A 14041-nucleotide genomic window follows, 5' to 3' on the forward strand; every position below is an offset into this window, starting at 1 on the left:
TGTTTGTAACGGAGAAGGTTAAGCGGGGTGATTTGTTTTCTTTCTTGTGCTTCACTATGTAACACGTCGGAGTTTCGTTTTGAAATAGAAGCAGGGGGAGAGATATTAACTTTCGGCCTGCAGTCACAGTGCTTATCGGCCAACAGATGACGGTGAAGCTCTGCTATCTTTTGATCATACAGAAAACAAATAAGCAACAATAAAAAAAGACCAACAAAAAATAAATATCACAAAACAAAATAATAATAATAAGCCCAAACAAACAAAGGAGACAATATGGGAACTCGTGTCCCTCGTTTGGAGGTGACCCACAGACCAAACTACTGCAGCTCCGGGGCCAACGAATTGCTATTGCAAACTGCGGCTGAAGCGTTCCCAGCCGAACACAACTTTCCAACCTTAAATTGCCTTCTTCCTGTCCCGGGATGCCAGGGCTTTGCACAACTGAAATTGCACGGCCCTTTCCCCCGGATCCTCTTACTTCCACAGCGCTCCATCCCCTCTGCCTGCCGCCGGACACCGCGCGCTGCTTTTTGTCGCCGGGTGCTGCGACGTGATCCCCGCTCCCCGGCCGTGTCCCCCCCAAATCCTATTTCGTGCACCTCCTGCCGAGCCCTCGCAGAGGCAGGGGTTGCCTCATCCTTTCGCCGTACATCGCTCCCCACCGCCCGCTCGGCTCGGGTCGGCCCTTCCGTGCTGTACACCGGGCCCAGGCATCCCTCGGTGTTGTTTCCTCGCCTCTTTTCTCCTCGCAGTCCCGGCCGCCCCCGGCCTCGGAATGCGCTGCCCGCAGGTGGGTGCCGTTCCCTCGCCGATGGGCCCGGGCCCGTGACCAGCAGATGGAGCTGCGGGCCCCGGCCCCTACGCTGCGGGCGCCGACGGCAGCGGGCCCGGCGGGCGCGGCACGAATCAGCCCGGACGCGGCCCCGTTCTGTCGCCGGGCGAATGGTGCCGGGGCGGAGCGCGGCGGCGGCGGAGGGCCCAGGTAGGGCGCGTTACGGTGCTCGCCGGCGTGCGGAGCCCGGGGCTGATCCGGGAGGCGGCTGCCGGCGGGCCGGGATGCCCGCACGGTACGGGCGCTCGCCGAGATGTGAGCCCCCACGAACCCCCTGCTCGATGTCACCAACATCCGCTCGCCGGCGGCTCCCGTCCGGCGATCCCGGTCCTCCAGGCAGCGGCACCGGCTCTGTGACACCGCAGGTCCCACCGAACCGCGGCGTTTTTTGCGCCACCGATGCGGCCGTTTCCGCGCCGGACGCATCCTTCGTGACCCCTCGCCATGCTCCGCCGCCGGTCGAACACCGGCGGGTCCCGAGGGCGGCAGAGGAAGGCAGCTGCCGTCCCAACCCCCGCGGGCCGCTTCCCCGCTGTATCCCAGCGGCCCCCGTGCGCCGGCCGGGCCGATCCGGGGGTTCCGGCGCGAGGACTCCGCGCTCCCGCTGCGTCCGTCGCGTTCCGCGCTCAGCCTCGGTTCCCGCAGCCCAGCACCGCGACCCGAAGCGGGCCACCCCGCCGCCTTACCGCTCCTCGCTACCGAGCTCCCCGGGGTCCCGGGCTCCGGTCCGGTTCGGTCCCTCCGGGTGCCAGGGCGAAGCGAAGCTCGGAGCCAGCGAGTCTCGGGAGGGCCCCGAGCCGAGGGGGTTAAACCGGGAGCCTCCCCTTACCTTCAAAAAGTTAAAAATGTCTGGAGCCTGCATCTCTTAAAGGGGCGGTGCTGGCTGCAAGGAGTCTTGGCACCGGCTGCGAGAAAGGCTGGTCAGGGGCGTGAGTTCCCCTCCACCAGCACCAAAACATTGCAAAAAAAGGCAGAGCGCCCCACACTTTAGATAAGGACAATTAGCCACCAGCGAGCCCCTGCAGACAGCGAGTTAATTAGGGGTTTCCTGCTCTCCGGCATGCCCTGTCCCAGCTCCTGTCCCCCCGGGCTCCTAGCGCTGATGGCACCTGGGCTGGCCCTCATGGCCACCTTCTCGCTGCCCTCCCAGGCCGGGGACAGGAGAGCGCTGCCGGTGGAGAAATCTCCAGGTGTGAAGGGAAGGACTCTCATTCTCCTTGATGTCAACACCAAGAGCCCTGTCAGGATAATCAGTGAGAATTTCCTCTCCCTGCAGCTGGACCCCTCCATCATTCATGATGGCTGGCTCGATTTCTTAAGGTAAGGCGGGAGCCCCCCCGGCGCCCTCCCCGTGCCGCCCACCCCGCCGGGCTCCGGGCTGCCCGCGGCGCTCGTTGAGGCGGAGGGAGCGAGGCCATGGTTTCCATTAAGATGCACATGTTTGCAATGGAGAAAGCATTTCGGAGACTTATCAGTTATGACTGCAAAAATGTCGTGCTCCCCTCCGCTCCAACAACAACAACAACAACAAAAAGAAAAAAAGAAAAAGAAAAAAAAGGAAAAAAAAAAGAAAAAAAGAAGAAAAAAAGAAGAAGCACAACATGGGGCCGAGGCAGCGCAGGGAGAAAAACCCCTGCACCAGGAACCCGCAGCAACGGGTGTCGGCCAGCTGCTCCGCACCCCACGTTCCCCGCGCTCCCCGGGCTCCCGGAGGACGGAGCCGGGTTGCGCGTCGCGTTGGGTGCCGAGCTCAGCGGCCTGGAGGCACCGGGCCGGCCGGAGAGCACCGGTCCTGCTGGGTAAGTCGAGAAGGAAGAGCGAGTCCTCGCTCCGAAGGTCCCGCTCGGTGCCGCCTCCGCCCCCAGGGAGCCGGGAGCCGGTGCCTCCGCTGCACTTGTCCGGGGGGTTCCGGGAGGGCATAGCCGGGGTCTGCCGGCCTCCGGACCCCGCTGCCAGCGGGCGGGGCGGCCCCGTTCCCTCTGCCGAGGTTGAACCGCAGAGCCCCGCAGCCGGACTCTGCTGAGCGGTGCCCGCGCCGCACCGCACTATGCTATGCGATGCCGAACCGCGCCGAGCCGGGCGGGGCGGCCGGGCCGCGGTGAGAGCTCCGGATCCCCGCACCGCGCTCCCTTCTCCCGCTGCGGCCGCCGGGCCCTCCCCGCTCCGGCACCGTCCCGTAGCTTTCAGCCCGCTCTCCTCCCCGCAGCTCCCGGCGGCTGGTGACCCTGGCGAGGGGCCTGGCCCCCGCCTTCCTGCGCTTCGCGGGCAAGAGGACGGACTTTCTGCAGTTCCACAACGTGAAGAACCCGGCCAAGAGCCGCGGCGGGCCCGGCCCCGATTACTACCTCAAGAACTACGAGGACGGTGAGCGGGGCCGCGGGCCGGGCGGGGGGCGGGCGCGGCTGCGGGGGCTGCGGGGGCTGCGGGCACCGCGCGGTCCCGTTCCGCTGCTCGGGCTCCGCGGCTCCGGGCGCGCCGTGCGCTCCGCCGGGCAGCGCCGCACCGGGTGGGGGGCTCCTCCTTCCTTTCCCTCCCCTTGCCGGTGTGGCCGGCGGAGGAACAAAAGGCCCACGGAGGGAATCGTCCCCCGGTATTGCGGGTCGCGCCCCGCTGCTTTTGCACCGCTTCTCCCTCGATCTTCCCGGACCCTCCGGTGCTCCCCGGGAGCTCTGCCTTTCCCTAAGGACCCCGGCGTTGTTTCCGCGTTTTTCCGTGCAGCTGCGGCCCCGGGGCTCCCCGCAGCCCGGCCCTGCTCGGTGCTCGTCGGTGCCTGGGGAGCCGCTCTTTCTCCGCAGCTCCGTGCCACCGGGCCCTGCCCGAAGTGACGGCGGCACCGCCTCGTCCCGGCTCTGCCCCGCTCCCTTCCTCCCCGCTCTGTGCCCTCCTCCCAGCGGTTCCGCAGCTGCACGAAAGGTTTTCACCTTTTGCGGCCCTTGATTCACACAAAGAAACCTCGCAGACAAGTCAGGGCCGACGCTCCTATTTTGAGAAGCAGAATACCATGTCCGAGTGCAAGAATTTATTGATTTGTCTTTTTTTTTTTTTTTTTTTCTCCTTAAAAAAATCTTATTTTCTTACTTACGACTTAACAAAAATTAGCAGAAGATATTTCCATAAGTGATTTTCGAGGGCCAATTAATGCCAGACAGATCCCAGCGGGCAGGTCAGTGGAGCAGAGGAAGTTTTGCAGAAATCCAGTCGGCAGCTCAGCGCTGAATGGAAAAAGCAGACGTGTTTGCCAGTTTTCTGATGGCTTTCTGTTCCTCCAGTAGTGTTTGATCTCAGTGAGACCAATGTCCCCCAGCCCCACACGCAGGCAGGTGGGTGATGTGTGTGCTCCGTCTTTGCTGAAGCAATCCCCGTCCCATCACTTGGTTTTTTTCCTTCTCGTAATTGATCTCTGGTGAGGGGTTTGCTGTAAGCTCTGCCCACTGGGATGAATTTCATGCTGACCAAACCTGCAGCCATCTCGAACAGAAAACTTCAATGTAGTGCGTAAAGGCATGGATGAGATTCACGCTAAACATCGGTAGGAATAAATTTCCCTGCTTCAGCCCAAAGGTCAATATTTCAACAGCCTGCAGGAGAGAACTTACACTTATTAAATGTCTTCACAGCAGCTTTCATGTTAGAGAAGGACTGAAAGCTTTTTTTTTTTTCTTTTTTTTTTCTTTTTTTTTTTTTCTCCCAGTTTTCCGCATGGCAATAAAGTTGAAATGTAGCAGTCCTTCAAAATGAAGCTTCTCATAGAAGTTGTAACCACAGGTCTTAACTTTTCATCACTTAAATATGGAACAGAACCATTGCAAATAGGAGTGAGGGAGGGAGGGGACACATGTGGTGTGTATCAAGCATCAGTGTAAATCAGAAAGGTGTGGTAAAAAGGATTTCCTGCCTGGAAGCAAAGCTTTCTTATTTGTTCTTAAGATCTGTGTGCAAACTCCGAGGCTGGAGTTGCTGGTAGCTCCCATCTTTTCGCGCTTCACTCGGGGGATCCAGTTCTCCAAAATGAAATCCTGGTGCCACTGCAGCTCTCTGCCCCACTGCGCTGGATCCGAGCAGCCATGTTCTCCTCTCGGAGCACTGCTCTGCTTTTTGCTCCCTCATCTACAGCCTATTTGGGACCCGCCTGCTCTCAAGGCATGCACAAATGTGAGGGACTTGTGGGCTGAGCAGACCGCATGGAAAAAGATGGCACCCAGTGCCTGAGCCTGGGGAAGGCAGCGAGTGTCCTCTTGTCCCCATTGCCCTGCCTGCAGTTCCTGGGCTGACTGGGGCTGCTTTCCATGTGCAGTGCTCTTGTCCCCTCATCATCTGTTTTCTGAAATTTCTTGTCTAATCTACAATCTAGCTTTAAAAAAAAAAAAAAAAAAAAAAAGACAGAAAAAGATTAAAAGAGAAGTCTGTGAATGTCTTCAGTCTGACCTTCATGGTTTTTGGTGATGTAACAAGTGACAGATCATTGTTTTCTGCTTTGAGCGTTTGCCTCTGTGCACATCCCATGGCTGCTGGGAGACAGCACAGAGGTCTATTGGTTCAGTTCACAGAGCTGGAGGGCTGTGTCATTTTTGGTGGCTGTTTGGCAGGAGTTCACCAGGTCTGTCCATACCAGGCTGAGGGACTTGTCTAAGCTCTTTCCTATGGGAAAGGGATTGGTTGAACCACAGGGTGTTGAAGGCAGCATGTCTATATATATCCTCTGACCTTTGCCAAGAGCTGCAAGGCCATCTAAGTGATCTGTTATATTATTTGGCCATGGCATTGCCTTGCCTGAGGTCTGTTCTCAATAGAAAACCAGTTTGTCACGCACCGAGCCCTGCGGTACCAGGAGGTGGGGCTGTAGGGGAGACTTTTTGACACTTGCTGATCGAGAAGTGCAATGCTTTTGACCTGGTAGACTTTAGCCTCCCTTAAATGGAATTTCTGTGTCCGTGCCCCACTGGGCTGGTTTTCCCTGACAGTCTGTGTTGCAAATTGTGCTCTGTTATCTGGAGCTGCTTCTCTCCAGCCACTGTCTGACCCCTGGGCAGGTACTAGATCTCATGTTCAGTCTGCAGCAGACCAGCTTCTCCTTCTGCTGAGGGGTTGCCTACTGGGTAATGCACTTGGCTGTCCTTCCAGCCACCTCACGCGTTGCCAAGGACCACTTGGCTTTGAGGAATGGGACAATAAGAAACAGTGGTCACTAGGGAAACAGCCTTGAGCAGCTCCTTTTTGGGGCAAGCACATGGGGCTGTCCATTTGCCCTGGTAATGGTTGCTGGGAGCATAAACACAAAGCTTCTTCTGAAGCTGAGTTTGCTAAAACCCTGTCTGTGCTGCCCTGGAGCCTGGTGTTGGGGTGTTTGGTGGGGTTTGAAGGCTCTTCCATTGGCTCAGCAAGGAGTGCTGCTGGTGCCACCTCACAGCAGCAGAGAGAAGTTTTGGACACCTCCTGGTGGCATGAACATTAGAGTTTCCCTCTATGCATATGTACTGTGAACAGAAAAGTCAAGGGAAAAAGTGACGTTTCTTGGAACTGGAGTTCTTGGGGATGTGTTGGCCCAAGTGCCTCGGTGGGTTCTCCATACTTTTGTAGCTCGGAGTGTTTCTGTGGCTGATGGAGACCAAAGGGCATTTGCCACACACAGAAAACATGGCCCTGTGTGGGTCGTGGGAGGCAGAGGTGAAAGGGAGCACATGCACGTGCTGTAGGTAAGGCATAAGAAAAGGTGCTGAGCCAAAGTGTGTGTGGACGATGCATTTCAAAAATGCTCTCTCAGTTGCTGCTAAGTTACTTTCTTCTATTTTATTTCCTTTTTTGGAAGGATACTGGGCATCTGGAAAAATGGCCAGTTACCACAGAATCCTGGCAAAAAACATGTTCCTCATGCCTTCCATACTAATTGGGAGATTTTGCCTTATGGTGCTACACTGTAATTGTGGCACTGGCTATTGGGCTTCCTGTGCATGCTTTCATCTCAGGATCCCTTCCTTCTGACACCATCAGACACCTGGCATTGGGTCAGGACCCTGAGCCACCTTGTGCACAGGGGAATGCCGTACCCCCTGCTGAGCCTGTGCTGTGCAGGCTGCCTCTAGGTGCTGTGCTTTCACCTGGATATTAGAGCAGAGCAGTGAGGGCTCAGCATTGTATGGGGATTGCTGTTCTGGCTCCACAGCTCAGCCACCAGCAGGTGTTTCCCAGTGAGATGGGTCATCCTCCTGTCCCTGTAAGAAGAAGCCAATAGATAAGCTGCCTTCTGCAAGGTAAGGAAGGCACTATCTATGAAGGAGATGCTTCCAAAGTATGTTTATCTCCATTTTTGGTTTTAAATTTTGAACAGTTTTGCAAGAACCATGTGTGAAAATTGCTTTATAAGTGCAGGAAGTGGCGCAATCAGACAATGAGCTCCTGATTATCCATTTGCTGGTGTATGGGTGAGACTAAGGATTCCTGTGGTTATATGTTTGATTGCTTCTAATAAGTATCCTAAATTCTCTACAAAACCTTAGCATTTTTTTGCAAGTTCAGCACTTCTGTCTATGAATTAGAAATGATTCATGCAAAGTAACATGCTCAGGGGAAACACGTGTGGCTTCCTATGCAATTGGATTGTGAGCTGGCTGTTGCCAATCAGGGAAAATATTTTGAATTTATCATGGATTTTTTTCGTTGAATACTTTAAAGGAAGTGAAGAGTGAATCAGTGTATTCACATCGGGAAAGAAGCCTGCTGAGGGCATTCTTATGCCACAAACACACTGTGCTATAGTGGGACCACATGGATCAGTGTAAAGAATACGTATGCGTGGAGTAAGGTGATGGAGGCGGTCAGGATCACAGCTTTCAGACATAGATATCGGTGTGTTATTAATTCCTTGCTTTCATTACAGAAGAAATAGGCAGCATCCAACGGCATTATTACATATAAAACAAACAAATACGATTTTTTTTTATCTAGCGCAAAATATTTTCTGGAACTCATTGTCAGGGAATTTTCCCGTCTAAAGGAAAGGAACGAGACGAATCTGTCAGAGAATTTCCTATTGAAGACAGACACGACGAGGATGCACACAAATGCGACAAAGCCGACGCGCTCGGTGCTGCTTTCCAACTTCTTCCATTTCCCCTCGGTGCACCCGGGGATCCCGCGGGCTCCTCGAGCCGCGGGGCCGCCCGAGCCGCAGCTCACCTGGCCGCCACACGGGTGTGCTCCCTCCATACCGCACGGCGGCTCCGGGCCCGGCTCCGCTCCGCCGCCGCGGGGACGCCGGGGGACGCGGTGCCGCCGGGAGAGGAGCGGGCAGCGGGAGCCGGGGCTGCGGGAGCCGCGCTGCGGGATGCGCCCGGCCGTGCCCCGCCGAGCGGCGCGGGGCTGAGCTGGCCAAGGTACTGACCCGGCCCGGCCCGGCCCGGCCGCTGCCTCTCGAGGCACACGCAGCTCGTTGGTCTGCCGGCTTTGGAAACCATTTGGCGTCCTCTGGGGCTCCCACATCTGGAGTTCTTCTTTCTCACTTCTGGCAAGAGTCGCTTGGTTTCTTGTTTTGCTGGGTATTTTTTTTTTCCCCCTTGATTTTATTTATAATTTTGTGTGTGTGTGTGTGTGTGTGTGTGCGTGTGTTGGTTTTTATGGCTGCTCTGCGTTTTGGAAAGCTGTATCCCGCTCAGGGACTGCCCTGCCCAGAGCCCCCCGCGGGATCCTTCTCCTCACACCCCCTGTGCCTTTCCCCTTTCTCTCACTTACTTTTAGATGTGATCACTGTGAGCTTCCTGCTGGCTCTTTTCCCTGGATTGCTCTTGCTGAGGTTCTCTCTGAGCTCCTACAGCAGCTGTGGCCTCTTCCCCTGGTGCTGCTGGTTCGAAAGAGAGGTGTAGAATCATGGAATCACAGAATGGTTGGGTTGGAAGTGACCTCAAATACTGTCCGGTTCCAACTCCCCTGCTGTAGGTAGGGGTGCCAACCACTACATCAGGCACTAGATCAGGTTGCCCAGGTCCCCATCCAACCTGGCCTTGAACACCTCCTGGCATGGGGCACCCACAGCCTCTCTGGACAGCCTGTGCCAATGCCTCACCACCCTCCATGTAAAAAATTTCCCTGACATCTATACTAGAGGTGCTTTAACCTCCTCACCTGCGCTCTGTGTCTGAATAAACAGGCATCAGGTTCTTTTGGAATCCCATATCCCAAGCATCTACCCACTGTTTAAGCTGGAGCTATAGTGGATATGGGGTCACCATCCATATAGTGGATATGGGGTTTTAAGTCTTGGGCAAATCCCTTGGGTCCTTAGCTGTGAGAAGCAAGGACTCTGCATGCTCGCCTCTGCTTCCTGCTCACATACAGTAGGAGCTTTCTGGGAAGTCTATGAAACTGGCTGCCAGAAAAGCATCCCCACTTTCTGTGCCTTTCACATCTTCTCTATCACAACCATATCCCTTCCTCAGCACGTATTCACTGGGACCTGCAGTCCCCAAAGAGGGAGGCAGGATGCTAGATGTTGAGGAGCCATGTAGCACCTGCTGCCACATCCCCCTGCACTCTCCAAACTGCTTCCTTGGTCCCTGACTTCATGGAGAGGGATCCTGGTCCAAGGGTGATACAGAAAGTTTGTCCCACTGTTGAGGAGCCCACTCTGCCTTTTCACCAAAGCCATTAAAATTATTTTGAGGCCTTTGCAAACCTTACAGAAATGACTTATTCTCCTCAACCCTCCCCACAGATTTCTCACCCTTTGGTTCCTTCATCATCCAGCAAACAAGCCAACTTGTTACCCAGGCTCGTATAGACCCTCAACTCCATGGCAGCTCCAAAATCCGGCATCGCTTGGTGTGAGGGACAAATTAGGCAGCAGCAGGCCAGGTGATGCTGAATGTCTGACCTGACCCACAGGACATGGCCTGAAGAGGTTCCCTACAGCCAAGACAGTGTGGCCAACAGCCTTCCACCCACATTCAGTGCGGGTTCCCTGCCAGCCCAGGACATCACTTGGAGCCCAGATTTGCAGAACCTGAGATCTGGCTCTGACATGAGCGTGGCTATTGGAAAACACTTGGGCATGGTGGTGGTGGGTTGATGGTTGGACTGGATGATCTTAGTGGTATTTCCCAACCTTAATGATTCTCTTCTATGATTTTAACTTCACAGTTCCTTGGTGTGCATGGCAATAGTGGAGCTTGAGTGTGTTTGTGGAGCCAGGCATATCTCTCTTCTGACAATAAGTTCCTTCAGAAATATCTAGCTAGATGGGAATAAAACCAAGGAAAGGGCAACCTCGTGATGCAAAGCCTGACCTTGTGTAGTGTGGTGGAAGAACTCCAACTTCCATCATCCCTTATCGCTTCTGGCCGCCGAAGCTTTTGTAAGAATTCAGCACAACAGATGGTTCCTCTGGATCCAAGCATGTTACAGAGTTTATTCAGCTCAGAAAATGGCCTTGAAAGGACTGATTTGCACTGCCCACCTCCTGTTTTGGGACTGGCCCCTTCTTACTGGATCCTTGTCCCCCCACAGCTACCCAACCTTTTCATTTCCCCAGCGGGTGAGTTATTCTAGGAGAGGGAATATCATATTCTTGTTCCACAATATGACTTACAAAATGCTCATGTGGAGAGAAAGCAATTGTTAAGTAAGCTTCCTGTCTCCTAAATCAGATGTCAGGTGTTACAAATTTAAAGAGACCTGCTCAGAGAGCTGTAAACCATGCTGACCCAGCCTCAGCAGTGAGCATACACAGGGCAAGAGCAAGCCTTCTTCACTGTCTTTGACAAGCAATGGTAGACAGAAGCCAAGGGTCACTAGGATGCGACTTAGTCTTTTCTCATTATTTAGTGTCAAGTACGCCAACAACAGGGTCATAACATAAATGTTGGGATACTTTTGCACTTTCCTTCCAGAGAGAGAGGTCATAATTTTAAGAGATTAGCTCCCATTGTAAGAGATCAGCATCCACCAGTGATGGATGGAAGGGGAGGTAGGTTGTGTGAGCCTATTCAAGGCGATGATTTGGGCTTTCAGTGGGAGAAAGAAGACTTAAGCAGAGGAACCTCACTGGACAGGTAGATCCAAGGGGTTTTAACCCCTTTTTTTGGGTTGCTCATGCTGAGTGATGGTTGTGTGGCTGTCGTGTTGGCTGGTTCTGTCCAAGCGTCTGGTGACAATGAAAGCTGAGGTTTGGCCATCTCCCTTTTTTCTTTCCCTTTTGCTATAGACATTGTTCGCAGTGACATTGCCCTGGATAAGCAGAAAGGCTGTAAGATCGCCCAGCATCCTGACATAATGTTGGAGCTACAGAGGGAAAAGGCAGCTCAGATGCACTTGGTTTTGTTAAAGGAGCAGTTTTCAAACACATACAGCAACCTCACACTAACAGGTAAGGCTGCAAGACCAGCTTTGGAGCCAGGAACTGTGGCTAGTTCTTGCTAACTCACAGCTTTCCCCCTATGTGAATCAGCATCTCTGGCCGCCTCTGCTTCCTACCAAGGTTATTGGGTGCTGGGAGGGAACGGATCTTGAGGAAATTGTGGTGGACTCACAGGGCCCCTGCAGTGGGCACTCCAGATTTGGTGCCACTGGGCAGAATGTTTCCTGCAGTCTGATCTAAGCAGAATGCCACAGCACGTGAAGTGCTGTAGTGATCTCCCCGCTCACTGTTCACTTCGGTGGGGCTGCAGCAATTACTAAATTTGGAGTCCTTTAAGCTGCAGCTGATTTTTTTTTTTTTTTTTTCAGAGCATGCACTTTGTGTGAACCCAGTAAATATTAAAGAGCAAATATAAAGGGATAATGGCCCAGACAGAGCTGAGAGGATACTCTTTTTCTGGCAACTGTTTGTATTATCCAGGGAACAGAATCTCAAAGGATGGAGGAGACTGCCACATTTTGGATACACATTTAATGGTGCTTGTAAAGGACTGATGTCTGCAGGCAGGGAGTGGGCAGGAGGACGGGATCCCAGCAGCCAGCAGTGTCCTCTCATAGCTGTCCTTATCACTACAGCTGGACGAGCCACAGACGATGAGAAGGAGGAAGAGGCCAATAAATCAAGCGCGATCCCCTTCCCCTCTCGCTGGGTCCCTTTCCTGCGGAAGGCAGGGAGGCATCCATCCCATCTTTATGGGAAGCAGGGCCCCATGCTGGCCCCGCAGCCAGGCTGGGAAAGGGGAACGGGTCCCACACAGCCCCACTGCTGCCACCCCAACCAACCCCAAGCCGTGACAGCAGGGAGCTCTGTCCCCTCTGGGAACATTGGCTTATGGGCCTCTCGGGGATCCTGCAGAGAAGGGATGGCCACAGTAGGTCTGTCTGCGGGCTCAGCCCATGGGCACCAGGGCCAGGAGTGTGGCTGAACCTACCATTCCTGAAAGCCCAGCATTTAAATGGGATCCTCAGAACCATTTCTCATTCCCTGTAACGTAATCCACTTGGCTGTTTATTCCCAGTACAACTGCTGGAATCAACATTGTCAGCTTTTCCCCTGACAACTTGCTTACTTTCCACTAAACAAACTTCCCTTGAGAAGAGAAGCTGCTCTCCCCTATCCTCCTTCCCTCGCTGCTTCAAAGCCCTCGAGCATTGCTTGCATTTTTTTGCAGAACCTGCGGAGCAGAGGTGCTACCTGGTTATCAGCTCTGCTCTTACCCTTTCCAAGTGTGTTTACAGGAGGGTTCACAAGGGTTTAGCACCAACTCTCCGGGAAAGAGAGAGCAATTTCATTGTCATATTACCCAAGGAACTATTTTAATGTCCTTTAACTCCCTCTGAATGTGTGCAGAGCAACTTCATAATTGTTATGAAGTTTAATCTTTTATTTCATAGACATCGTCTGAGAACATGGGCTCTAGACAGCTAAGCATAATATTTAACTGGAACTCTACTAACTTGTGTAAATATTTCCCTTCCCCGTGATGGATCTGGTGTTGGGGTGGGCAGAGGGTTGTACATCTGTTGCAGAAGGGCATTCCTTACCTTCCAGATTCGATCAGGCAGAGTTTGCATGAGGACTTCTTTTTGTTCTGCACGTTTCTGTGCGATGCCGGAGGGAGTCCCCAATGGAAGGGCTCAGCATGCAGGGATGGAGTGCCCAGGGATCCCCAAAAACGAGGAGGGATGTGCCCAGGAGCCCCTCAGTCTCATGGAGCTCACGCTCTGCTCTGTGTGGCTCTGCAGACCCGCTGCAGTGTAAGTCAGGATGCACTCAGCAGTTGCACGCAGTCCCCAGCGTGCTTCCAGCCACCCCGCAGGCTGTGTGCCTGCACCGGGAGTTCAGCTGCTCCCAGCAGCAGGTACCTCCCAGGTAAGAGTGTCTTAAAATGCAATGTGTTTTCTGTGCTAAGACACAACTGAGACTGAGTGAAAGCAGGCAAGATTTCTGGCTCTTGCTTCTCCAGAAACACATGTTGCGCTCTGGCTTAGGCCACTTCAGTTCCTCTAGACAAGCATGAGCTCTGCTCCTGTCTGCAGTTTTCTCTTGCATCTTGCATTTGTTTTCTGTATGTGATCTCTGCAGGCTTACTACACCTGCCTCCCTGAGATGAGCAATAGCCTTTGATCTGTGATACAGCTCTTTAAACGCTATATAACATTTTGAGGCTTATTAATCTTTGCTGCTTCCCCATGCTGCTGGGAGATAGGTATCTTGTTTCACATGTCAGTGTCTCCCGTGCTTGTGGGGCAGCTGCGATGGAGCAGGAGGGCAGAAGGAGCTACCTGCCCTATGGAAACCACTAGTGGGATGGGGGAGAAAGCTGAATCCTGCCCTAGGACAGGGTGAGGCCACACAGATTGGTTTCGGCACTGTTATTAAGTAAATTCCATTAAGCCTAATGGAAGAGGGAATTGCTCAGGAGGTCAACGGACATATGTGAGAAACTGCCCCCTCCTGATTGCATGAAGTGTTAAGTGTAGCTGAGCTTCCCAAGGTACAAGGATGGACCATAAATAGCGCGTTTGCCTTCAGGAGTTCCCATCCTGAGGAAACAAAACAGTACCTCCCTTCTCCTTCTGAACAGCAGGAAGGCATCTCCTCTTTCTGCTCTGCCGTTTGCTTATGGCTGCAAAGCAGATCGCTTATTGCACCAGCAGCGCTGTGATGACAGCCCTTCAGGCCATCCTACCACAACACATCCACACCAGAAAGACAGAGAACACCTACAGGGTGGGTGCTGGGAACCCCTCCTCCATCACCCTGTGGGACACAACCCCCAAAGGCAGGGATGGAGGAAA

The 14041-nt window shown here is 53.8% G+C and overlaps 1 protein-coding gene across 1 annotated transcript in view; it reads left to right on the top strand.

Annotated features, from left to right (window-relative positions):
• Positions 1–1710: 1710 nt before the first annotated feature.
• Positions 1711–14041, top strand: part of HPSE2 (heparanase 2 (inactive)) — a gene marked incomplete at its 3' end in the record, with an annotated part of 77213 nt that continues 64882 nt past the window's right edge. Inside the window, exons 1-3 of the mRNA XM_079536571.1 lie at positions 1711–2155; positions 3042–3199; positions 11028–11189. Coding sequence (XP_079392697.1) covers positions 1896–2155; positions 3042–3199; positions 11028–11189 — 580 coding nt within the window. The 5' untranslated portion in view covers positions 1711–1895. The remainder of the gene's footprint in view (positions 2156–3041; positions 3200–11027; positions 11190–14041) is intronic.

This window comes from Tetrao urogallus, assembly GCF_951394365.1.
Source record: "Tetrao urogallus genome assembly, chromosome: 5".
NCBI classification, from domain to species: Eukaryota; Metazoa; Chordata; class Aves; order Galliformes; family Phasianidae; genus Tetrao; species Tetrao urogallus.